A 27,803-nucleotide genomic window follows, 5' to 3' on the forward strand; every position below is an offset into this window, starting at 1 on the left:
TCTGCCACCCTAGGTGATATTGACAAGTGCCCTCCGTCCCATTGAATAATAATGATAATAATAATATAAAACAATAATAAATTTAAAAAATAAAAATAATATTAAAATGCTTAAAATCAAAGTGAGTTTCTGGTTAAATTTCAAACCAGGTTTTTCATATCCAAGCACTAGTACACACTTTAAATTATCTTTTTTAACGTTAACGTCAGTGGCGTAGCCATGGGGGAGATAGGGGGTCGGAACCCCCCCCCCCCCCCCCCCCATGAGCCCCAAAAAATCATTTTTCAGTCGAACCTGAAGGGTTCTGTTTATGAGCTAAAAGATTTTTATTTAATATAATAGCTGTTATGACGGTAAAAAGCTTATGTCTTCCTGTTTTGCGCAACATTTTTTTCTCTTGGAGACGGGGCTTTCTTTCTTATGACGTGGGGGGGGGGGGCAGTATTGATCAAAGTATTTTCAAAGAAGAAATTTGTTTATAATGTCCTTTGTTGTTTAATTGATAAAGAGTAATATATGTATATATGTGTGTGTGTGTGTATATATATATAAACTTGAGGACATGGCTTTACTTTAAACTTCAGAAAAATTAACCCCCTCCAAAGATTTTTTCTCGCTACGCCACTGGTTAAAGTAGTGTATCTTTGGCACTGAAACAGATATTAATGTTTTCAAAAGACTTTTAAATCACGCAATTTGCCACCTCTAAAATTAAATTAAATTTCTTGAAAAATTTCGAACTATGTTTTGCATGACCAAGCAGTAACACACACTCTTAGTTATTATTTTTAGCATTGATGCAGTGAATCTTATAGCGCTGAAACAGATATTCGTACATAAAATACACACTGAGCTGGCAGTGTATTTTATGTATTTCTGCCTTAGCCCTGGCTATAGGGTAGTAACTTACTACGTCGCCTACCCCAGGAGCCAGGCCTGGGAAGGTTCTTTACTAAAGATTTGCTCTGCAACGTCCTTGCAACGTATGATACATATATATTTTCATCTTTTAATTCATTAGCAACATGAAAAAATTTTCAGACATGGAGCTTGTATAAGTGAGTTATAAACTCAAGTTTTACGCTAGAAACTAAGTGAAAAAATTTATAAAACTAACCCCTTGAAGAAAAATGATATTTTTGAATGATTTTTAAATATTTTTTTTTTGGGGGGGAGGGGGGAATACTCCCATGAGTCTCGCAACTTTCTACAGATGTTCATGCTTTCGAACTCTTCACCTCTCTGGCCCCTTTGTAGAATGTTAATGGTTAATACAGTGGCGTACCCAGGGGGTGGGCTGATAGGGCTACAGCCCCCCCCCCCCCCGAAATTTTCAAAATTAATTATAAAAATTATAATAAAGAACAAGTTTTTTTTTTATGATGTATTTTTGAAATCTTACATTCGTATTGATATCAGAAAAGCGATACATGAACTTTTCTTAGCTACAGTTCATAAGTATCCCCCCCCCAGCTCAAAGACTTTCGAGCTCAGCCCCCCCCCCCCCCGAACTGATTTGTCTGCGTACGCCGCTGGGTTAATATAATGTTCCCTTCCTCTCCAAGTAAAAATAATAGCTAGAAAGCTATCGAAAACTGGAAAAAATTGTGAGGAGCCATTTCCAAAAAGTGGACGATAATGAGGGAAAACGGTGGCATATTCAGAGGTCATTTTACATAAGAATCAGCAAGAATAGTGTCAGAAGCATTTTGTATGTTTTTTATTTTTCTGCAGTCTTATTGAAGTTTTTTTTCCAGAGCTACTCTTATAAGTTATGTTTATTTTATGGCAAGCAGTAGTAACTGATATTCCTAACAATTCTATTTATATTTCTGAATTTTTATATGATTACTCAGATACAAATTTTCAAGTTAAATGTTTTGCAAGAAATCATACTGTGTGGTTTTAAATATATTCTTTATCTCATCTTTATCTTTACTAATAATAAAGCTGAAAGTCTCTCTGTGCGGATCTCCATCTGTCTGAATCTCTGTCACGTGCATAGCGCCTAAACCATTCCACCGATTTTCATTAAATGTGGCACAAAGGTATTTTGTAGCATGGGGGTGTGCACCTCAAAGCGATATTTCAAAAATTCGATTTTGTTCTTTTTCTATTCCAATTTTAAGAACATTTTATTGAGCAAATTTTCATTTCGTGAACGAACACCGTACCATTGCGTAGACTAGCAAATTACCATAATGTGGACAAGCAAACTACCATATGCGACCATGGGCGAGCAAATGACCATAGCAAATTGGCGAGAAATTTATCATCCCTTATATTGTAATTATTATTGTAAATATACATGCAAACCAAGTGACTTTTTAATTTTCTACTATGAGCAAAGCCATGTGGGTACCACTAGTTGAACAATAAAGCCAAAAATAACCTATCTAATGGATCACAACAAATACTAGACCACATTATAATTTATTCTAAAGCAAGTTTACTGGGAAAGCTTTAGTATAGTACTATTTCAAGTCATTTTATCTTTTTAGCTCTATTTGCAATGAATTATTTTAATTCTAAATTTTAGTTATTCTTTTAATTTTATTAACAACTCAATTGGTTAAATAAGTTTCCAGAGAAACAAAAACTTTTGATATTATTTACAGGTTTTTCCTGGAATGGTAGTTTTGTTTCCTTCCTCATTAAGCTGTTCATGCAATACAGTAGGGCCTCATTTATCAGGATAAAATTTTATAGCTTTCAAAAAAAATTTACGTTAAATATAGAATTTTTTAAAATCAAGCAATAACGTAACTATCAGTATGCAGAAAGTTTACTTTTTATCTTTATTAAATGTACAGCTCTTGCACAGATTGTGCAATAAATTACGGTAATCTAAATAACGCTACCATGGTAACTATAACTTGAAGGGAACTAAATCCAAATACATGGATATGCATGGTGATAAAGTGTTCAAAAGTCAACTCAAGGCCTATAATGAATAATAGAAAAACTACACCAAATTCTGAAAAATTATCCATTGCTTCAGCTGAATGTATCAGATTAAATCCATGAGAACCAATCAACGCATCACTACAGCTGAACTATAATAATGAAGTGTATTAACGGGAGAAAGTCGACTAATTCTTTGTTAAGAAATTGTGAGAAAAATAGCTGCTTTTTTTTTCTTTTTTTTTAATTTAAAAGTCTTGCACACAATTCCATTTAATTTTGTTACAAAATATGGTTTTTTGTAGAAGTGAAAGATAAACCTTTTTAATTAATGATTTGCTTTGCTTATTTTCATACTATCTGTAGCATCAGTTGTACAGATTGCCTTTAATTCCAGCTAGTCCGGACAGAAAAGGTTGCACTGTGTGTAATCATCTGCTCCTTATTAATCATATAAATAAGAATAATTGTAATGATTAGATGTTTCTCTAACTTCAAATAGTGTCTCATAGAACCTCGTAGGTGAGAATGAATGCGATACATAGGACTTTAAAGTAAGAAAAACAACGTTAAAAAAAAAAAAAAAAAAAAATTGCCAATTACAGCAGACACGTGTTTCGATGTTACAGGGAACGGCTTTTTCAATGCAAAAAGTAATGAGCTTATGGAGGAAAAGACATCCGACAAAAGCTAATTTAGTGTTTGTGTTGATCATATGGGTTTTTTTTTTTTTTTTTTGCAATTTTTAGAATTTTTATGAGTTGCTGAGTATGCAATAAAATTAAGCATGTAAAAAAAACCTGATTGTAGAAAAGTTGCAAAAAAAAAATGTTTTTAAAAAAAATTACTACTTTCCCCTATCATCTGTTATTTTTGTTTGAGAATAATCTTTGAGAAAATGTAACCTATGCTGCTATTTACATGACGATAATAAAATTAGAATGTTTTCAATAGAATTTACTATTTTTACATAATTTTTAACAATGGAATATTTTGTGTGAATTTTTTGACACTGTTTATTTCTATACTAACCTAAGTCATTGAGCTTCCAACTTTTATTGGCCTATTCCTATTCCTATTCAGAGTCACATCTGACTTCAACTGTATTTATGTCGAGGACTGCATACTAAGTGCCTTGCCTCCATTATTTTATATACCGATAGATGGCAGCATCATCACCGGATCGAACAGTTAATGAGAATTTAGAACTAGTCCAAGAGCTAATAGCTACCTGGTGCTAGCACCCCCAGAGGTATCGTTTCACTTGGAGGACATTGAGACCACGAGCATATTTAACGTCGCCCAGTCCCCTTTAATGACGACGGTGGGTCTTCGACCAGCGAGGATCGAACCCGATGCCCTCCGGCCCCGAGTCCAATGCCTTACCGATCAGGCTACCACGGCCCCTTATTGGCCTATATCAAATTTTACGCAAGAAGAGAGAATAGTTTATAATAAAAAATGACAATATTCCAACAAAATAATTTCCCAAAATTTTCTGTTCAGTTTTTATTTACTAAAATACAGTTGAAACTTCACAAAATACAAATATCAGGCAAAATTTTCTTGTACTTTCAATACATTTATTTCCTTTCAAGACAAAAGCTTTATTTTGTCCCATCTCCCATATTTTGTAATGGAAGCCGAATTGTCATCCAGTTTTTGCATATTTTACTAATTACAGGGGTGCCCACCTAGGGTCATGGAGCAGACTGCATCATTGAAGTTCTTACGGTTTGTTAAATTGTGTTTTAAGAGGAATTTTTCGCTTTTTTTTTCGGGGGGCGGGAGGGCTCTTAGTGGTCTTAAGGGTGGGTGGAGCCTTTGCTATTGTCTTAGACTATTGAGAGAAGGACAAGCTAATCCATTCAATGCCTATTGTATGCGCTGAAGCAGGAGTAAAGGCATCAAGTTTTATGACTTGGGGAGAAGATCAAAGAATTTCGCTGCCGCCTACCACGTGGTTATGTCACCGGTCCTTTGTATTTCGGCGCTTTCTTCCTCTGTCGCTATTCTACGAGAGCGCAACTTTTAGAACCAATTTTAAATCAACATAACTCAACAACTTACTGTAGAAATTGAAAAAAAAAAAAAAAAACACTTATCCATGAATCAGTAAACTACAGTAGACCCTCTTTTACGTGGGTTTATTCTACGCGGTTTCGATTATACGCGGTTTAAGATTTGACACCTTTATTTTATTTTACGCGGATGAGTTTCGGTTTTACGCGGATGCGGCAATGCAAACAGATAAAATTTTCCCCTCTTTCAAAATCCTAACTCCTCAAGATTGCAGATTACGCGTAACCAACTGCATTTTGGCGCGCTAATAATCGAGCTTGGGCTACTGGAGACATTTTATGCGATTAGTTCCAAAGCTCTTTCCAGAAGTAAAGTTATTAAACTCAAACAGTTCAGAACTCACTGGAAGAAGAGCTTTTAGGAGTGACAAAGGAGGCCAAAACCAACGAGGATACCGACATCGGTGACACACAACCAAAAATGTTCACATTGAAAATTTTGAGCCATTCCAAGACAATAAAAAGGATTTTTCTTATTTGTTAGTGAAGGAAGATTCTATCATGGAAATATGCAAGTGGTCATGGATGCGTTAATGCTCTGCAAAGAATTACAGAGAAACATTCTTAATGACTGCCAAAAGACTATCATTGCCAGCTCCTCTTTATAAACAGAACACATGTTATGCATAAAAATCGATATAAGTACATATTAAACTTATTATACAATTAGTCATCACTAGAATGAAGTATTTTTTTTATCTACGGAACCAAACCCCTATTTTAACACTACTATTAGGTCTCAATTTACACGGTTTCGATTTACGCGGCATTTCTGTGGAACGTAAACCCCGCGTAAAATGAGGGACTACTGTATGCACTTGCAGGGTGACATTAAAAAAATGTATTAAAACATTTCAGGCAGAAGGTTAAAAATTCATATCAACGGACTATTCAAATCCCTATGAGATTTAGTGCAGCTCTGGTGAAACGTTTTCCATGGAAGAACGCACTCACGTGTTCTCCCCTCACTTTCGCCCCGAAGTTCCTTCATCAACAATTACACCCTCTTGCCATATCTATGTGTTAATAATCTAAGGCAGGGGTTCTCAAACTTTTAGACACTGCCACCCCCCTTTTTAGACTAAGTATTTTGGCATCCCTCCAAAGTTTTAACTCTGTCTAAACCCTAAAACAATAACTAAAAACTACACAACTGGTTAAGTTTTATCCTTAGAAACACAAGTAACCTAGTAAAATAAACATGAATTTTTACTTCTTAAATTATTTTATAATAGTAGTAGGCTTTACTGATTTTATAATCTTGCAATAAATTAATTTTCTTTAAACTTTTCTTCCATATCTCGCGAGCCCCCTGGACACATCCCGCGACCCACGGTTTGAGAGCCCCTGATCTAAAGGTATTATGGGGGGGGGGCACCCCTGAATTACTACTTGACTTAGCGTCAATAATGGCAAATAGAGACTATAGTTTGACTCTGGTAAGATGAATTCTGATTGACAAAGCATCACGACTCCATTTCCTGAAACAGATATGAGGAAGACCGGTTTGAGAAAGAAAATGAATGTTTATATAGTTTGGCACCGTTGTTGCCCACTTAGTGATCGATATAACTCTGGTCCTGTTTCATTGGAAAACACTCGTCAGATGTCACTTCCACTTCAAGCACTACGTTATAAATTATTCTAATTTCGTTTGAATGAATCCCTTTTCTATTTCTGGACATAGTGAACAAAAAAAAAAAAAAAAAGTTCGAAAATAAAGCTTTTACTCCAATTGTTGTAAGCCTGGGCCTAGCCAGGGAGGGGCAAATGCCCCTACTTAGAAGAGAACCCCCTTCTAAGTCATCGCTCTTTCCAAATGTCGCCAAAGATGATTTAAAATTGCAATTCAAGAATTTCAATTTCGAAAAAAAAAAAAAAAAAAACGAGCAAGTCACCTAACCCTTTTTCTGCACTGATCTGATCAAAAATCGCATATAATGTTTTTTGGGAGGAGAGGAGTACCACAATTTCAAGCAATTTCGACGTCCACACTGGGGGAGGGGGGTAAATAAAAACCCCTACCTTGTAGCGCAGGGTGGTTCAAAAAAAAAAAAAAAGGTTTCACCTAGATAACGGGACACAGTTCAATATTTTAGACTCGTGGATAATAATATACTGGAAGAATTTTAGCTTCCTGTTTTAACTGAAAGAGGGTGCTCAAACCCCTCCCCAAACGTCATAAGTATGGGGGTTAAAAAATACATTGAACTGTGAAAACAATGCTACATATTATAATATGCCCTATTAATATGCATATACATTACAATAAAATCATTATTTACATTTTACAAAACAACAGCTGGAGAAATTAAATGTTTCTAAATTTGTGTCATTTTCTATGCTAACGGCTAATGTTGAATTAAGGAGTTATTGAGCACCTTTATTATTTGTTCTCCCTGTAAAGAAATAAACTCTTTCAAGGTCAGACATATTCTTATCAGAGTCAAAATGTAGGATCCACCTTCCTTTTTTATAAGAGGAAATGCGTGTCAATGACGTGAAATAAAATTTCCGTAATCAAGTGTTATTTGTTATCTAGACTGTTATCTCAAAAAAAAAAAAAAAACCGTTCAGATTAACTTTTCTAAGTTAAGTAATGAGTAAGAGTTATAAAAATTTATAATACAAGCAAAAATTAGAAAGTTCACTACGTTTACAAAAATAGTGACGATTTATTTAAATGCTTCGTATTGCATTAGACTAGAAATTTTATTTTTGGTTTTAAATGTATTGCAACTGTGAAATATTAGAATTTAAAAAACCTGTCACTGTAAAAATGCAGATATCACCTTGTTCAAATGCTTAGGTTTTAAATGTAGAAAAGCGAAAGACCTCTTTTATACACTAAAAAAAAAATATATATATATATATATATATATATATATATATATATAGTTGCTCTATAAAGCATGTCCCCGTCAGTAGCGTAACAACGGGGTCTGGCGCCCCTGGCGAGCTTATGAAATTGCGCCCCCACATAGGGTCACCTCTATGGGAAATCACCGGAGGTCACCGTGACCTCTCTTTTTTTGGGGGGGGGGGGGACATGGACTAATTGATTCGACAAATTAGGACACAGTATTGCAACTAAAATATTCTTTTTTTTTTCTTTTTTTGAATAGTTTTCAACGATGCCCAATGTTTCTTCACAGTAGATGTAATGTATGTATAAATGTGTGCATGCTCAAATTTTATTCGGTAAAATTGGGATTTCATTCGGCGAATTGAGAATTTTCCCCTTCTCAAAAATTTTAGTTCTCCCCTCACCGTTTCACATAAATTCAATAAAACCAATAGTATTTGCAGTTCGTTAATAAATATAAATAATGTACGTTCTTCAATTAAATGAAAATAAACATTTTTCAGTTCCGTTTATAGTTATGTATTTTTTTTTTTTTTTTCGAAACAGCCTTAACTTTTAACAGAACTTGTTTCAAACCAATAGGAGAATGTATAATATAAACATAATTAACACATTTACTAAAAGAAAGAAAGAAATTTTTTTTTAAATAAAAATCAAAGCATTTAAAAAAGTCTATTATGATTACGAAAGCAAAGCAAAAATACAAAAAGCATTGCTAATCTGAAATTGACTAAAAAAACATGATCATTTACATATAGGCAAAATAAAAGCACTTTATAATCGCTAATTAAGGCATCCCAATATTTTGTTCAAATAAGGCTTTTTATGCTTAGAGTTTTTATTATAATGAGAGTAAATACTTAGCCCGAGAAAAACTATACACTTCAAGCTATAACACGACAAAATGTCGCCCCCTTCCCGAAAAAAAAAATGAAATCATTCGGCATAGAATGTCCTCCACTAATTCAATGAATCGGAATAGAATTTCACGCCTCGGGTAAAATCCCCCCCCCCCCTCTTTTTTTTTGAGAATTAAGGATTTTTTCATTTTTTCCTCAAGCTCTTTTTCTTGCGAATTTTATTTTTATTTTAAATTTTATTTATAAAAGCATTTTTCCAATTATATGATCAATTTAAAAAAAAATAATAAATTTAAAAAATCCCAATTATATTTTTTTTCAGCCAAAATACCGCTGCCTGGCTGCTGTTGCCACTCCTGCCAACCAAATGGCACGCAACTGGGTATAGGGTGGGGCGCAGTTTGTGCTGCCCAGGGAAGGTTTATCAATTTTTCATTCTTCTGTCTGTTATTTTTGAGAGAAAAAAAAAAACTTCTTTTGTGTCCAAAAGAAAAGTTTTTGCATAAGATAATATCAGTGTTCAAAAACCAATGCCTTATACATTAACTACAGCTTTTTCACCTTTAAAATATATATTATCCCCTTTAGCTCTTTTTCTTGCGATTTTTTAGAAAAATTTAAGCATCTTTCAAATTCTATGATCAAAATAGTAATAATAATAATAATTATCTTAAAAATAAATAAATAAATAAATAAATCAGTCGAAATGCCGCCCCCCGGCGGCTGTTGCGCTTTTGGCGAGAACCACTCCAGCCAACTCCTAGTTACGCTACTAGTTCCCGTTGTAACCTGCCCTGCAAGACCTTTATTTTTGCAACCGTTAGTTCTTTTCATACTTCCAATTAAAAAAATGGTCAAAATGTGATTCAGAATTAATATATTGAAGGTTTGAAGCAAAAAAATAGGAAATTTACTTTTTATAAAGTCTTTTGTCGCCCCCCCCCCCCAACCATTTATAGTTAGGGAGATCACAAGTATCAAGAAACAATGCGAAAACAAAAAATTTGACACCCATACGACTGAAACGCAGCGTTTTGTGAATTGACCCACCTTACACTCATGGTTTTCAGTATCTGGCTTTATAAATTGGCTTTCTTTTGTAGTAGGTTGTTTTTTTTTTTAATCATTGATTCACATTTCCTTTTCTTTTTCCTTTTTTCCAACAGCAATGACAAGTTTAAATATATACAGTTTTCTTTGCTTCAATAATTACTCTAATTCAGGGGTGCATACTCCCTAATTGCAAGGGCGCGCCCCCCTCAATATCACGGAAACCCCCATCCTCCCAAATGAGAAAAATACCCCTCAAAACACCCCCCTCCCTAAAAATTTCAATGGCGCAGTCTGCGCCAAGATCCCCGCCCCTGGGTGGGAAGTGGGCACCCCTGTGTAATTGGTGTTCTGTTACGATGCTATGTTCCCATCTCATTTTCAGTAAGGTCCCTCATAACTTTGAACTTGAAAACCTCGGTGAATATTAGTCGTACTGAGGTCAATTTTTTCTTGATGCTGGGGAGTTAGGCGGCTCGTACAGGGGGTTGACTGCCCTCACTTTGAAAAGCAAAGGAGACTTGCCCCTCCTTTTTTGTAAGTCCAAAATTACCGGTCGATCAAAAAATGCTAGAATTGATTAATTCACGTGTTTAAACAAAGAAGAATTTGCTTTACGCTTTAAATGCCGCTCTATGTTCCAAGTATTAAAAATTCAGTTTTATTATAAAAATAAGACTATTCGGCATCCCTTTAAATAATTCAAGAAGATATATATATATATATATATAATATTTTAGGCATGTTACGTTAAGATTTTTTACTAAGGCTTTTGATGGATTATGCTTTACGCGAGGCTAGTTTTGTATTTATGTAGAAATGCTTGATAAAAATAAAGCTATTTGTCACATTCACCGCAATTTTAAATTTTAGATTATTAAAAACACATTTCTGCTGGAAATTATTATCTATCATGTTTGATCACCGAAATAATCCATCGTGTCACTCTTAAATGTCAAAACAGTTAAGGTTTTCTCACAGTTTTATATAAATTTTTATCAATCTTCGTAAAAATTAAAAAAATTAAAAAAACGCACGTTTTTGTGAGTTTTTGTAGAAAGCTAATTGTAGAGGAAAACTAGTTTTATCCTCAAAAAATCAAGTCTACTTTTTTTCAATTAATTAATAATTTTTTAAAAGTTAAAGCCACAAAAGTGAAACTTGATTTTATACGGTTATTAAAAGTTAATGTACTCGTTCGGGAACATTGGCACTTAAAAGATTAATAAGTATGTGTTTTGTATTTTTCTCACATTATTTTCATAGATATTAAAATTCAACTTTGAATTAGAAGGAGGGAGTCTAATGTGACCATCTGTACCGATTTTTTAGAAGATTACCTAAAAAACAATGATGACCGTAAAATACAATAATATAGCCTGCTTCCCCCCCCCCCAAACAAAAACTCTTGAAGTGCACCGCGCGCCAAAACTCTCCCCCTCCCCTCGCATTTTCTCTGACCCCCTCCCCGTAGTGTTTGGTGCACCAGCCGCGTATGTTCCCTAAATATGAATGAGGGGCATAAAAAGTTAAGTTTCATATTTTTTCACTTCTAACTTTCATTATCTCAACTCCGCATTTGTTTTGACTGTTTTTGCAGTTGGAAGTATGTATCTAGGATTAACGGTTGCAAAAGTAGAGGTCTGGCAGGTAAATGGGGACACGCTGTCAATGTGAAAGAAATGACCTGTTAATTTGTTTTGTTATCTCGCTATTGCTTTGAAACGTTTTCGAACAGTTTGAGTTTAGAAATTGTTTTGTAAATGGCTGATCTAATAATGGCAGATGACAGTTCTTCCACAAAAATGTCTATGCGATATCATTAGCTTTTGCCTTAGACATTAAAAGAAAGAGGCAAAACTATGACCAAGAAACTTGCATAAAGAAATCATTAAAAGTAGAATGAATAGGGGTACATAGGCTCTCGGCAACATTTCACTTTCTACCTTGGAGAAAACGGAAACATTTCTTTCACTTCGCCGCCATGTTTGCTTTTCATTCTTTAACTTTTTATTTCTGGAAGGAACCTTTAATGTTTTCTATTGACATTTATTTGACGGGTTATTTTATATTTCGTGGCTCAGTTTATTCCTTTGACGGAATATTTAATGAAACTTTTAATAATTTTAAGTATCTTGTTTCACTTAAAAGTCCATTAAAATGATAAAATAACGCATGGATGCCATCCCAAATTAGTAGTTTCCATCTACAGGGTGTCCTGAAAAAGACTGACTGTTTCCAAAAATTTATAACAGGAAAATGGTTAATGATATTTTTTTTTTTTTTTTTGCAGAAAATTCATGAGGTGTGCCGTAAGTTTCGTCCCACAAAGTTCAAAATTTTAGTTCAAGAATTTTTCAATAGACGGCGCTGCAGATTGTAAGACCGTAAATCAAAGCAACACAGAAAATTACAACCTAGTTTTTCGAAAAATGTTTTTAATAAACAAAATTACACAACAATATTTTCAAAATGCCTGCTATTGAAAAAAAATTTTTAAACTAAAATTTGGAACTAGGGGGGGGGGGGGGAATTTAAGGTCCACATGATTTTCTGCGAGAATTTGTTTTTAATCATTAACCATTATCTGTCATAATTTTTTGAAATCAGTCAGTCTATTTCACCCCTGTGACTTTGAGACTTCGACCCAACATGGCGGCTAACACTAGGTTTGCGATGCAGGTGTAGAATGTCACCAGCTAGAAAAGCCTTAATTATGGCCATAAATCCATTATTCGCCAAGGTACCCTTATTATGTATTCTAGCTTTGTCAGATCGTATATTTCTTGAAAGTCTTTGGATCTTGTTCACATTTAAGAACTTAAGAAAAAAATTAAGCCACCATTAAGATTTCAGCGACACCTGGTTTTTGATGTTATTAGTCGTTGTACTGCCAACTTGGGTGTCGGGAGGCGATGGGGACGGCTCTGGGGAAGCTTTTGAAGGCTGTGATTTTGTACTGTTCAAGCCACTGTTCAAATCAAAGCCTTTAACGATGGTATCCAGGATGTAACGGATTGTTATTTTGTAAATGTTCTCCATGTTGTCTGTATACCGATCACCTAAAGTATCTTGAACAGCTGCCAGAAATGGACGTTCTATTCTCTGAAAAATAAGAATAAATGCATTAGACACGATATAAAATGCAATGAAAAAATTAGTAATGCAAAAGTTTAAGATATAAACATTTCGATATGCCTGAAAATACTACTTACTGTCTAACCACGGATTGTATGGAAAGGCAAACATCCGGTTTACACGCGGAAATGGAAGCATCTATTAGTTTTCAGGGATGTCAGATTTTGCAGATGTATGTTAGCCTCTAAATGAAGCAGAGTCTCATTCAAATGAGCGGAATACGCGCATAAAATTTTTAATTTTCCCCTCATTCTGACGGAGTCGCCTTAACTGGATGTTTGCCAATTCCATACAATCCGTGGTCAAACAGTACACAAATGAAACTTCGTAAAATAGTGAGTACTAATTAGAGATGAAAACAGTCGGAAAAAAAACGGAAACTTTCGGGGAAGAAAAAACGTTTTTTCCCCCGTTTTTTTTTCCAAAGGGGTTTATTTCCACTTCGGAAAAATTGTTTTTTTCAACTTTTCTTGAAGTTTTAATTGAAATTTTAAGCAAAAAGTGAAGGCACAAACATCTTGTCTTTAACGAAACCCCAGAGAAAAAAAATCACAGGACGTTAGATCTGGTGATTTCGGCGGCCAATGTAGGCCCCGGAACTGCTTCACCTACTTGCTTATGCCGATGCGGTGGTTCTTTACGAAATTTCGTGCGAAAATACCTTTGCACAGCAGTTATCGAGGAGGTTTTGGTATATTCGAAAACGCAGTGCGCTTTCTCTTGCATGGACGACATTTTGTTTAACAGCGCCTCCTGCGGCGAGTTCGACATTCGATGATTTTTCCGTGTTTCCAAATAAAACTTGTATAATTGTACTTGCAGAATAAATTTGTTTCAGCTGAATAAATCCATTACGGCAGTCACATTGTACTATTCTTTTCGGCACATTCCTTATGAATCACCCTGTACAATGCCTAGGCATTCTATAGAATCAGGGGTGCTCCTAACTTGTACTTCTGGGAGTGCAGAAATTCTCAGTTAGCCGAATATCTTCTGACAAAATTTTCCGGATGATGATAATATCGCCGAATCTTCAGAAAAATTTCCAAAATTATGATAATCTCGTCGAATCGTCAGACAAAATTTGCCGGATTGTCAGACAAAATTTGCCTAATTATGATAATTTTGCCGAAATGTCGGACAAAGTTGACTGAATAAGGATATTTTTCAAAGGTCACAGGGGCGCCAGCGGGGCGTTTCTGTATAGAATGCTGGACTTAAAATTTGCCGGCTTCAAAATCCAAACCTTTTGGATGTTAAACCAATGCCTCCTTAATACACTGTTAAAAATGGGTATTCAAAAATAATGAAAATTTACTCATTTTTGAATACTTTCATTACTCAATATAGCTCCGAATCAATAAGGTTCAATTTTGAGAAACACATGTACTCATTTTTTTGAGTACATTCTGGTAATCAAATATGAGTACGCATTTGTTTCAATTATAAACACATTCATTAATTAATAATGAGTTTTTAGCTCAGTTATATGTACTCATTTTCGAGTACATTTTTGAATCAAATATGAACACATTCATTAATTAATAATTAGTTTTTAGCTCAGTTATATGTATTCATTTTTGAGTACATTTTAAAATCAAATATAAATACATTAATTAATTAATAATGAGTTTTTAGCTCAGTTATATGTACTCATTTTTGAGTACATTTAGAAATCAAATTTAAACTCATTCATTAATCAATAATGAGTTTTTAGCTCAGTTATATGTACTCATTTTTCAATACATTTAGAAATCAAGTATAATGGCTTATTTCAAATATATGAATTGGGTCAGCTCACTTTTGAAAACATTTTGAATTCACATTCTAAGTATTGCCATGCACTTTAGTGCAATTATCATTTCAGTCATTTAAAAGTCCATAAACATTTTTGAGTAAAGTAGTGTGAAAATAAGTGAATTTTGTGTTCCATTTTTTTAAATGCATAATGTAAAAAAAAATCCGTAAAAATTACGGTTTTTTACCGGCAGCTGGGTTGGTTGTGCAAAATTGTAAAATTTGCGGAGAATACCCCTCAATAGAATGGTGTTTTACTATACAAGGCCAAATTTTTTCCCATAAAATTTACAGAGGGGCCGTGGTAGCCCGATCGGTAGAGTGTCGGATTCGGAGCCGGAGGGCCTGGGGTTCGAACAACGCCCCCTATATCTGGAAGGCCTGCTCACGGGCGAAATCGGTCGGGAAAGCGCCGTGCGTACAATGTAACACGAATTTAAATATTAAATAAAAAAAGGTGACGCATATCTTTTTCAATTAAATCACCAATCTAATAGAATAGACAGCTTATTTCTCCTTCACCTCACAAAATCACTTATTTTACTAATTTTATAAGTGAAACTTGTGCGTTTTCCAGGGCAGAAAATTAATCTTCAAATTTTACTTTCACACGTTTTCAAAATTTCAAATAGACATCGGGGGGTTGGGGAAACTTGTACCGTAAATAATTATAAAATTATTTAGAGCGTACATTTTTTTCATGTAGGGTTATTAATAAATGAGAAATATTTTATTGAGTCTTGTTTAATTTGAAGTTTCCAAGTTTTTTTTTTTTTTTGAAGAAATAATTATCTCTGATTTTTCAACTTAATCTGCTTTGGTAAAATGTTCTTTTGCTATAAATATCAAAATAGGCAATTAGTTGAAGATTTTTGGGTGGAACTATACAGCTTTGGCAAATTAGTGTAACTACTTCAAAAGGAAAATAAATAAGTTGAGCCTACACATAAGTAAATAAATATTCCTAATATATTTTAAACAAAATATCTGTGAACAAATAAATGACTTAATTGTTTAAAGAGATTTTGCTTTTGTTCATATTGATGTAATTTTGTACTTTCACACAAGTAATCCTTTCTTGTAGAAAAAGTTCTGAAAAAAATTGAAAAAAAAAAAAAGGAATGCTTAGCATATGTTATGCTTTCAACTAGCTTATGAATGTGATACTCAAATAAAGACAATATTTTAAGCACAGTAACTTTTATTTGCACATGATAACACATACATCACATAAAAAACACCTATTACCATTTATGTTACACATGAGGTCAAACAAGAGCTAACACTCAAATTATTTAGCTATTAGGAACTCACAATCAAAAACATGAAAAATTAAGAATCAAGTACTAACAGTTCACACTACATATGCAGAGGTGGTGGTCTACTATTTTACACTCATAAAGCACGGTTTAATTTAATTGACTCTTTTCTTTTTTATATACAGCATCAATAATGATTAATAATAATTAAATTTTAATTGATAAAACTTAAAATTATTAAATAAAATAGAAAAATTCAGTTTTTTTTTCTCTTTGTACAATACATTAAGAAACTTCATTGTCCATAACTAATTAGAAATTAAAATTCTGCACACTTTCACAATCAGGGTTGCTAATCAATTTTGCAAGAAAAATTCCCTATGATTTCCCTGCTTGAAAATGAAACATTATAAACGAGCGGACACTGATATTTGAAAAAGAACATAAATATCTTGATAATTTCACCACAGGTTTTTTTAAAAAATCTAAATAAGTAAGGGAAAATAAATAAGAATTCATAATAACTGAAATAATAGCATGGTGATTGAATATATTCAACTTTTTACTCAAAAAAAAAACTTCTTTTGACCATTCATTACATGGACCTAAAAGTGTGCAAGTGATCCAGAATAAAGATTATTGACGACTAATTTCATACACTCAAAATTATCATGAAATTCAAGAATCTATTTTCATGATGAATATTTTAATATTTAACTTGAAAATAAAAACTTAAGCAAAATTGCCAATTTTTTATTTTACTTTATTAATATTATCATTATAATTATTACTAGTAATTTATTTGTTTTTTGGTGGTTTATATATTAGGAAATTGATTTTCGCAACTTCAATTTAAGAAGAAAAAAATTCCCTGTATTTTCCAGGTTTTTGAGGAAATTTTTGAAATTCGCTGGATGGTCAGTTCTTTATATATATATATACATATATTTGAATTCCCTATGTTTTCCCTGTTTCTTCAGGTTTCCCTGTGGCGTGGCAACCTTGACAATAATCTGCAATGTACATCACAGTGTTTCCACCTATTCCCTAGGTTGTAATTTAAAAATAGTTTAGGATAATTCAGTCAAACTTTTACATTTTAAAAGATAACTCATAGAAACAATATAAAATTGCTTATTTATTTAGTGTGGACAATTTACGTGCATCTTTCTTAAATTTTTTCAGTGTATTTTTTTCTTTTTGATCTTTTTTCATTTTTTGAAGAGAATCATTTTGTTTTTTGCAAAAGTTGTTCAAAAATATATTAATGAAAACCCATACAATTTGTTTTACAAGAAACAGAGAATCATGACTCTCACATTCATCGATACCTAGAGAAATATCATTTTCATCCAGTACATCAAGAGTTAAATATTTTACAACCTTTCTGTGATTTTGACAACTGATAAAATTTGATTCAAAATGTGTTGACAACAATTTGTTTACAACTGCATATGTGAATTGAGAAACACAAACAACTTCGGGATGTGGGTATTTCAACCCCCCTCTGTCTAATTTTGATATCCAATCATTGTTTACATCTGTGTCAAGGGGCTTATCAATGCATAAAGTTGATCGACATTGTTCACACTTTAGTTTCAATAGAACTTTATGAGCTGCATATCCACTAATGTATGTTAAAATTGGCAAACTCGATTGAGTACTTACCATTTCTTCCGGAGTGATTAGAAAACCATTAAAAAAAGGATATGAATCTGAGCTATCTTCATCTTCATCCCAATGTTTGTCCTGAGAAAAACTTAGTAACAATTCTCCACAACTTTTCGATTTTTACACAAGGGGTAAAATTGTTTGCATTCTCAATTTTGTTTCAGTGTCATAAATTTGACGTATACTGACATTGTAATTTGACCCTGCCAATGTACGGTAAGCCCAAATCTGTCTTCTAATGAGTCTGTTTGCATTTTCCCTGGTAAAAAATAATCGAAATTTAAAGTTTTTAAAACAGTACTCGGCAAGAGCAAGCATAGCTTTTGTAGTATGGCTTATGGCTAGATGGGTTTGCTTTGTTAATCCACCAGTTGTACAATTCATTTCCTCCCATTTGTCTAACCAATTAATAAAGTTAGTTAAGAACTTATACTGAGCTGTGTCAGTATTTGGTGTGAGAGGCGTTTGGAACTCATCCCTTTTATGCTCACCCTTATACAAAGTTTTCACATTCATTATTGACCACCACTTGCAAAGAATCTGAATGTAGTCTGTAAAAATATGAACGGAATCAAAAGAAAAATAGAAATATTTTCCTGGACTTCCAGGATAATCATACCTAACCCGCGACTCAAGGGGAGAGGCAAACATACTAACGGCCTTTTTATTAATAGCATTATTGTCAGTGGCTACTGATATGACATTAAACCCTATGGCAGCTAAACCAATCAAGATTTTTTTTATATATGAATGGAAATCGTCAGCATCTATGCTACGGACTGGCAAAATATGTGCCACATCTTTGTACGGAGACAATAAACTTTGGATCATAAATGTGAAAGCACTGGATGCAGCATTTGAGTCATTGTGGGACATACCAAATATTTCACTCCTTAGAAGTCTCATCGACTTTTCATCGAAGAATTCTGCTTCATGAAGAATGTCTTCTTTGCGAAAATGTAATTCACACACCTAAGGAATAGAAAACTCATCAATAAAAAAACATATGCAAAAAAAAATATTGAATATTAAGAAAAGCGTTTAACTGAAAATGATAAAACTCAACAATATTGAACTGTATTTTTCTACTTAAAATCGGGCAGATAGGTGCAGAAAAAGATTTTAAAAAATCTTTCTGCAATAATAATTATCTGTCATCTTATAGATATGCGACAGGCGTCTCAGCATTGCATTGTTTACCTGATATTAAATGTTGCATAATTTTTAAAATTGCAACATTGTTTAACAAAATTATTACTTAGCGAAAAATAATTATGTTTCACTTTCAAATATATTTTGTTGATATGATCAACTATATTTGTTAGAACACCAGTGACATAGCCACGGGGGTCCAGACCTTTCTCCTAAAATGAGTAAGAAAATTCAAAAAAAAAAAGTGTCCACTCTTTTAATATTTTCCTATCGCATGCATAAGATATGGAAATCAAATCTGAGCGCATACATTCCCCAACTCTTAAATTTTGTTATAAAAAACAAGTTTCACAAAAAAAAAAAAAGAAGACGTAATTGGGTTGTGCTTTTCCTATGAAAAAATGCCAAATGTCTTCGAAGAAGAGCATCGATTTGGATTAAAGATGCATCAAGTTTAAAATAGAAAATTTTTGAACTATTTTATGAAGTGTAAATGCATTTCCATTTAACATAGTAAAATTTATATATTAAGTATAATTATCAATTTAATTTAAAATAAATAATAAACCATTTCAAAAAAAGCAAAAAAATAAATAAATAAAATAATATAGTAAATGGGTAATTTGCTTTATGTTTGTCTGCAAGTAAAAACTGATGTTTATTATTATTAGTTGCATTCTGTTATTTACTTTATTACTTTTCATTCTTTCATATTTTATTTTCATATTGGTATGTAGGTTATATAGACCGCTGAGCAAACTCTTGTATTTAGATATCATAGCTACTTTATCATTATTAGCTGCATTCTGTTCATTACTTTATTATTTTTCATTCTTTCATATTTTATTTTCATATTGGTCCCCCGACACGACGACGCTTGGATATATTACTGCTATTATTTATAAGGCAATTTATCAGAAACCTCAAAAGTCGATAAATATTTTATTTTAAACATTTTTTAGTCGGGTATTTTTAGTTCTTTATTTTAGTTTTATTTAAGGTTTTTTTTAGTCGGGGTTTTTTTAAATTTTTAATTTTAGTTTCATTTAAAGTTTTTTTCAGTAGGCGATTTTTAAAATTTTTAATTTAATTTTTATTTTATGCTTTTTAAAGGTCAGAATTCAAACTTTCCCGGACGTGAAATTGTAACACGAGATTCTGTGCCACTGAGTCTGCGTATTCTGACAATAGTTGCAATTCAAGTTATTGCTAACCGTAGTATGCAAAATATTGCTCACCGTGATATGTAACTTATTGCTCACCGTATGCAACATAGTGTTGGAAAAAGGTTTTGTTCACCGTGCAATTCGTAATTATGTTGCACAAAGTTATTGTAAATACGCGATCGTAATATACAGTCGGACCTCCATATATCGAAGTAGCAAATTGCCGGGAAAAAATTCGATATATAGAAACAATCTTATTTTAACATAAAAAACTTCTAAATCATTAAAACGTGCATGAAACCCAATTTATAATTTAAACGAGCATTAAATGAAAGATAACAATAAAAATATTAATTTTGCAGAAATTACATTTTTGCGCCTTCATACATCTTCATTCTTCGGCAAATCAACTTGATCTGTAACATTAGGGGATTTTCGTTTTGACAATGGAATCGAGTGAAAAGTAAAAAATCAATCTACTTAACTTGAATGATTTTTACTGAAGCTAAAAAGACTAGGAATGATACTCAACAGACAAAAGGGATAGCTTGAAACTGATTTTACAGTGATACTGGTTACAACTAAGATTTGAAATAAACTTGAGGGAATGTAAGAACTCCAGAACGGAACAACGACCGAACTACACACTCCTAAACCCCAGATTCCTCAAGTTTTGTAGCAACCTTTAGTGAACATAATTTTCTCCGCTAAGCTTCATTTTTCATGATACCAACAGTCTAAAGCAGAGAAAAACCTACGAGTATCTCGAAAAAAATTTCGATATATAGTAGAGACGTACCGGGTACTCGGAAACTACTCGGTACTCGGCCTACTCGGCCAATTTGCCGAGTACTCGGTACTCGGCCAAATTTTGATCAGATACTCGGCCAATACCGAGTAGTTGCAAAAAATTGAATATTGTCCAAGACAGATACTAAAATTTATAAAAAAAGAGCAAGAATTATATTCTGCAATCATTTACCATTAAAATTTATAAGTCAAATTTAAATTTTGAGAATAATGAAGTTTGTAATGCTTCAATGGAATAAATCTTTATTTTAATGTCTCCAAAGTTAATAAAACTTATTTATTAAAAATTATGCAAAAAAGAAAATATGGAAATATATTATGGTATAGAAAATATGGAATTTTTATATTAAAATTGGATTTTTGCTTCAACCAAAAATTAGTTATAAGAAATATAAAAATATTTTTGCTTAAAAAATAAAAGGAAATGAAACAACGTTGAAAGTACAGTGCAGAAATACTGCAGACACATGTTTTGGCATTACAAGGAATTCTTTTTTTCAATGCACAAAATGGGAGCTCGTGGATTTAAAGACAAAACTCGGACTTTTTTGTTGAATGTCTTTACATTCTTTAGCTCACATGTTATGCAATGAAAAAGACATTCCCTGTAATGGGGGGGGGGGCAGAAACACGTGTCTGCAGTGCTCCTGCACATTTGTTTTATCTGCTTTTAAAAATTATTTATATTTGGCAGACTAGAACTATAATTGATTCGTATACAGTGAAAACCCTCCTAACGTACACCCCTCAAAGGCAGACACCACTCTTATGCGGACAATTTTTAATTCCCCAGTTCCAATGCAAATAACATTCTTAAACCCCTGTCCTGCGGTCATCGCTCTATTGCGAACAAAAAAAATTGTCCAGTTAGTGTCCACATTAGAGGGATTTTACTGTAATTTGCCTTAATTCCAACTTGATTAATCATACCTTTTATTTATTTTTAATTTTAAAAATAATTTTTTTGTAAAATTTTAGACAAACAAAACTGTTTATGTAATGCGTAATTAAATTTCAGCAGGAATTTAGTTTTAAAAACTATTATATGGACAAGGAGGTCTATACTACTATTCCATTAAGTTCAAAATTCATCACATGCGTGTAGATGGTTCTTCTTAGAACATAATTGGTACTTGGTAACTCAGCCGAGTAGTGAAAAGCCGAGTACTCGGCCGAGTAGTGAAAGGCCGGGTACTCGGCCCAAGTGCTACTTGGTACGTCTAATTTTAAGATTCAAAAATATGTTATAATGCTTAGATAAGATGTGATTTTGTTTAATGCTTTGCTTAAAGATAAGGTTTCCATTATCATGTACGTTTTTAGTCTAAAATAATATGTTAACCAACTACTTTTCTGAACTATATTAGTCATGGCGTGTAAGAAAAACTCAAAATTTTTATTTTGTTCTAAACTAATTTTGGAGTAAAAGCAATATTACAAGAGTGAAAATCTGCATCACACACAGAAAGAGGGATCTATGTAGTTTTGCCTGTTGAGGTTAAGATAGTATAATGCAGTGTAGTTAAATTTAGAGCAATACATTTTAAAAATGCAAAATTAATTTATAAAAGTAAAATCAACTGATTTTAATTACTGATTTTGTTAAAAAAATCACTTAATACAAATCAATTGATTTAAATCAATTTAAAAAAAAAATCACTTGATTTAGATCATGATTTTTAATCACTATTTAAATCAAGCTGATTTAAATCAACAAACCCTGATTAAACATGAATCTTGAGATACAATCAACTTATAAAAACCTATATTTACCCATAAAATCAAATATTAAATAAATGTCTTTGTCATTTTTGGCCTTTACAACCTTCAGCAATGTGATAATGATGGAGTGATTAGGAAATTCTTGAAGATACCATATCTCTCGAAAGGTTCGCTAAAAAAGAAAATTTAAGAAATTAAAAAATTGAATGCAAAATGAAGTACATATGCAAGAAAAGTAGGTACAAAAGTTGCCAGGAGAGATGCATGACATCCGTTCTCTCCGGGGATTTTAAAAAAAAAAAAAAAGAGGACTAGATAAATCATGAAAAAATGTGTTGGTCCAATATTCTTAACAATCGAAATAGTAATAGTTTTATTTCTATTATATGTTTTAAAATAATATTTTGGTTTGGAAAATTGTATATATATAATGCGTAATTAAATTTCAGCGGGAATTTAGTTTTAAAAACTATTATATGGACAAGGAGGTTTATACTACTATTTCAATAAGTTCAAAATTCATCACATGTGTGTCGGTGGTTCTTCTTAAAAACATAATTGGTACTTGGAACTCGGCCGAGTAGTGAAAGGCCAAGTACTCGGTAACTCGGTACTCGGCCGAGTAATAAAAAGCTGAGTACTCGGTACTCGGCCAAAGTGCTACTCGGTACATCTCTAATATATAGAGATTTTTTCGATATATAGAAACAACTTTTCTATGTAATGAACATAGAAATTTGCTGGGATTTCGATACATAGAAAATTTCGATATGTGGAAGATCGATATATGGAGGTCCGACTGTAGTTATTGCTCACCGTATATAATATAGAGTTGAAAAAATGTTTTTCCCCGTACATTTTGTAATTAGAGTTGTAATATTCTGTTGTAAAAAAGTTTTTGCTCACTGTGCACTTCAAAATTATGAAACACAAAGATAATATAAATATGTGATTGTAAAATAGTTATTGCTCACCGTAGAATGACTGTTATGGCTCACCGTATGTGATGCAGCACTATTTATAAATTATTGCTTACTGTGCATTTCATAACTTATAGACGCAGTGAATGGTTTTTTTGTAAATTACATAATGCATCATTCAAAAAATGAAGATCTTTCTCATAGGAGGTGAAAAACATCTCGGCTCTTTTATGTAAATGCAACTTCTATCCAAAACCAATGTATGTATGACGTTTTTTATATCTCACCATGCATTTATCAATTTTTTAGAAGTATTTAACAGTTTATTTGTAAATTGCACAATGCAGCATTGATGTCTCTCAAGTTTCTGTAAAAATGTAAAATTTTCTTTAAAAACGAAGTTCTATTTTCACAAAGAGTATGAAGCTTTCTCAATGGCGGGAAGCACCATGGTCTTACATGTAAATACTAACATTATTCCTAAGTAATCCTTCTATATTGTTTATTATTGTTCACCATGCATTTCATAATTTATACAAGTAACTCATGATGTATTTGTTAATGATACAATGCATGATTAATAATCAAAAATTATTGTAAAAATGTGAAGTTTACTTTAAAACTGTTAGAGAAAAGCATTTCTCTCTCTCTCTCAGCTCTTGTAAATGCAATTCCTATCCATAATAATTGAGTATATAATGTTTTTAATTGTTAACTATGCATTAATTTATAGGAGTAACTTAATAGTTTGCTTGTCAATTTAACATTACGGTATTAATTTTTCATATTGTAAGCAAATATAGTCTCGTTATGGAGAACTTATTATCAAGTGGAATGAATAAATATCCTACTGCTGTTATAGTTGTAGTTATTTTTGCCCCTAATTCCTTCGTTTTGTATTTAAACTGAACTTTTAAACATTTTTTAAGAGGGTTATTTGATATTTAAATTGTTTAGTTTAATATTTTTTTAGAGTTTGTTTTCCATTTTGATACATTTTGTATTCTTGTTACACAGAATGTTTTGAATAAAAATTAAGAATTAAATTTTAAATTTCATCACCACTAATTTCAGCAAAATTTGACAAGCAGATACGCGTTCTATTTATTTACGCGAGGGAGCAAAGCTTAGGATTGCGGGGGGAGGGGGGCATTCCCTCGACCCGATTGAACATTACTGAAATCTAGCAAGCCTGTGCATGGCCGAGTGAATCATACTAAAGATTTGGAAATCTTATCAATAGTTATGTAACGATAAATGATTAATATGTTCACTGAAATATGTTGAATTCAAATCTGTATTTCTTGTTACTTTTCGGCAAAAAGGTTTTTATATTAGTGGTATTTCGAAAGAAAAAATATTTTTGCAGTGAAACACACAAGTGTTCCAAAAATGTATTCATGCAACGATTTATGCTTGATGAGAACCTAATTTCTTCCATAGCTGTTTGTGCAAGATGTTGCTTTCGCTTTTTTTTTTTCAAATTTGAAGAGTAAAATATAAATAATAAAATTTACGAAACCCGTTATGAACTTTCCTTTCACAGTTTGAAAACATATCCACATAAAATATAACGTTTAAAAAATGTTCCGAGAACAGTCGGATGTTGAATGTTCTATCGAGCAATTTCGGCAAGTAATTTTTGGGTAATTTAGATACAACCCTTCAATTATTATCCTTACTACGATAATAAAGGTTGCGAAGCTCGTTATGAACTTTCTTTCACAGTTTGAAAACATATATATCCACATAAAATATAATGTTTAAAAATATGTTCCGAGCACAGTCGGATGTTGAATGTGCTATCGAGCAATTTAGGCAAGTAATTTTTGGGTAATTTAGATACAACCCTTCATTTATTATCCTTACTATGATAATAAAAGTAAAACTTACTTTCAAAGTTCGATGAAAACTCTTCCAATTTCCAATCTTCTAGTTTTTTCGTGACGAACAGCTCAGCCATTTCGATCGCTCCGCAGCGCCGAAAGCGTATGAACATTGTGGACACTTGTTCACGCTCTTGAGCGACGCGTAGCATGCGCAATAAGAAAAGAGTTCGAAGCTCGCGAGTTTTATTCTTGGAAGTCACGCTTATTATATTTCCTATTTATACATGAATATTTATTAAACCATGTTCTTGAAACGTTAGCTGCAGTATTAAATGATTGTATGCATCTTTATTCATGAATTAGTGTTTGATAATGTGTTGTATTCTTATATGATGACTTGGGTATGTTCGTATATGATGACTCGTATTTCTCGTATGTTTGTATTTGATGCCACATTTACTCATTTTTGAATCAATTTTATTCAAAAAAAAAATGAATACATTCAGAGTTTCATTTTTGAATACATTTTTTTTAACAGTGTACTAATGCCTATCACGTTTGCCTCAAAAAAATGATCCTTCTCCCGTACACTTTCAACGCTACCTGGCGGCAATGCAAGGATGGCGTTCAACAACGAGAACGAGGGATCCAAACAATTTCGATCAAATTGTTTATTGGTCAATTTCAAAATTTAAGTTTAGAAGTTAACCAATTGGGTTCTCCGCTATTAATTTCTAATACTTTCGACCTTCGATAGATTGCAGTAGCAAGAGTACCGAAGTTTACTTATAGAGATCACTTTTGCTCCATGTTAAAAGCAAGAAAGCGACAAGCATTTAGTATTAAGGAGGTGTTGGTTAAACAAGGAAAGAAGCAAATTGATTTTCTCTACCTTTTCAGTCAACTTCAGCGAAACTTAGCTTACCCAAAAATAGTCTCTTTGGAAACCAGGAATTTTCGTGTGTAGTTTCCCAACAGCGTGGAGGTAGTCCATGAAGTAGTCGACGTTGCCCAGCTTCTTTATGCTCTCGTCGAGGGTGTTCATCACGATGGACGCATGCTGAGCCAACTCCATGCTGTCTCGGTGAAGCTCGTGGAAACGTTTGTACTGGAATTTCTGGAACAGGTGGAGGATGTCCTCATTTTCTTCAAATAATCTGAAATTAAGAGATGGATTGGTATCATTAAATGAATGGGTGGCGGGAAAAACGTTGCATGTTGGTTTTCAACAATTTTTGAATATAATCCAGAGAATGTGTTTTTCTTTCGTTTACATGGTCAAAGAATGCTCTAGGCTACATTTGGAAACAGGCGCCGGTGCCAACACAAGCATTCGGAAATGATCGAGTCGCTATAAAATACTTAAGGAGTTTTTCTTTCATTTTGTACCAATAAATGCGGCAACTTCTATTAAAACAAGCGTGGGGTGTGACGCAAAGAGAAAATGTAAACGCAAAGTTACTCTAAATGACTGAAACACGAACGGGGTCTGTGGAGTCGGAGTCGGGTTGATTTTGGGGTAAAGAAGTCGGAGTCTGGAGTCGAAGGTTTAAAAATCTAAGAGTCGGGGTCAGACATTTTCCCTCCAAAGCCGCAAACTCTGTCAGTGCTTGCGAAGTCGGAGTCAGAGTCGGACTGATTTTGGGGTGAAGGAGTCGGAGTCAAAGACTCTAAAATTAACGGAGTCGTTACTTTTCCCTCCGACTGTCCGACTCCACACCCTTGTCACAAACACGCAAGATTTCAATAGACAAAGCATCATCTGTAGTACAGGCGCACATAGGAGTATTTACATCAAAAAACCGGACAAAATTATCTGATGCGATTTTTTGTCATATAATGCATATACGTAATTGTTCGACGTATGACACGAGGGAGAGTTAGTTGTCTTTTATTACAGAAAAAGGGGCAAACGAGACCATGGTAGGCCCAGGAAACGGTGGAGCGACCAAGAAGTCGGAACAATATGCCTAATCCTTGACGACGACGACGACGATGATGATAATGTGTTGGAACTTGCTGCTCAATCAAAATAAGGTGCTTATTTGAAGAAAAAAAAGATATTTCTTAGAAAATTATTATCGTTTTTCTCATCTATACACTTATTGCAATTAAACGATTGCGCATCTAGTATTTGTTACTGCGTGCTTGCGTTTTGCGATCATCATATTTACTGCTTCTATAGGGAAAATGACTTTGTTCTCCAGAACTGTTGTTGCTTATCCTCACTGTCTGACGGAGTCAAACAAGATCCACGATCCCGTTGACTGTAACCCTTTAAGCCCCAGATTGCACGATCGTGCGGGTCGAACATCCTCCCTAGAGAGTCCTATGCAATCCAAAATGTGAACTGGAGAAGCCTGATGACTTAGGCATTTGGTGCAGTTGGCGAAAGTTTTCCTGCTCTCGTTGAAATCTCCTCCTCAAATATGGCGCAATACCTTAAATTTTTTCATTTGTTACGTCTCTGCTTATTTTTTAACTGGAGGTTAATCTGAAAAAGGAAAATTTAAAAAAAAAATCTAACAGTAAAAAATGTTTGAATATTAAACGAGATTGTACGGTTAAAAATTGCTTT

General features: G+C 33.1%; 1 protein-coding gene and 1 long non-coding RNA gene across 2 annotated transcripts in view; both read right to left on the reverse strand.

Moving 5' to 3' along the window:
* Nucleotides 1-12,414: 12,414 nt before the first annotated feature.
* LOC129223791 (neuroglobin-like) overlaps nt 12,415-27,803 on the reverse strand; it is a 276,469-nt gene continuing 261,080 nt past the window's right edge. The window contains exons 2-3 of the mRNA XM_054858148.1: nt 26,151-26,382; nt 12,415-12,866 (exon numbers count right to left, since the gene is read on the reverse strand). Of these exons, the coding sequence (XP_054714123.1) occupies nt 12,606-12,866; nt 26,151-26,382 (493 nt within the window). The 3' untranslated portion in view covers nt 12,415-12,605. The remainder of the gene's footprint in view (nt 12,867-26,150; nt 26,383-27,803) is intronic.
* LOC129223793 (uncharacterized) lies at nt 17,973-25,362 on the reverse strand. Its single transcript, XR_008580655.1, has 3 exons — nt 25,290-25,362; nt 22,528-22,648; nt 17,973-18,598 (listed from the first exon to the last, which is right to left on the reverse strand). It is a non-coding gene; the product is annotated as an uncharacterized LOC129223793 (long non-coding RNA).

Source organism: Uloborus diversus, chromosome 6 (genome assembly GCF_026930045.1).
Source record: "Uloborus diversus isolate 005 chromosome 6, Udiv.v.3.1, whole genome shotgun sequence".
Taxonomy (NCBI): domain Eukaryota; kingdom Metazoa; phylum Arthropoda; class Arachnida; order Araneae; family Uloboridae; genus Uloborus; species Uloborus diversus.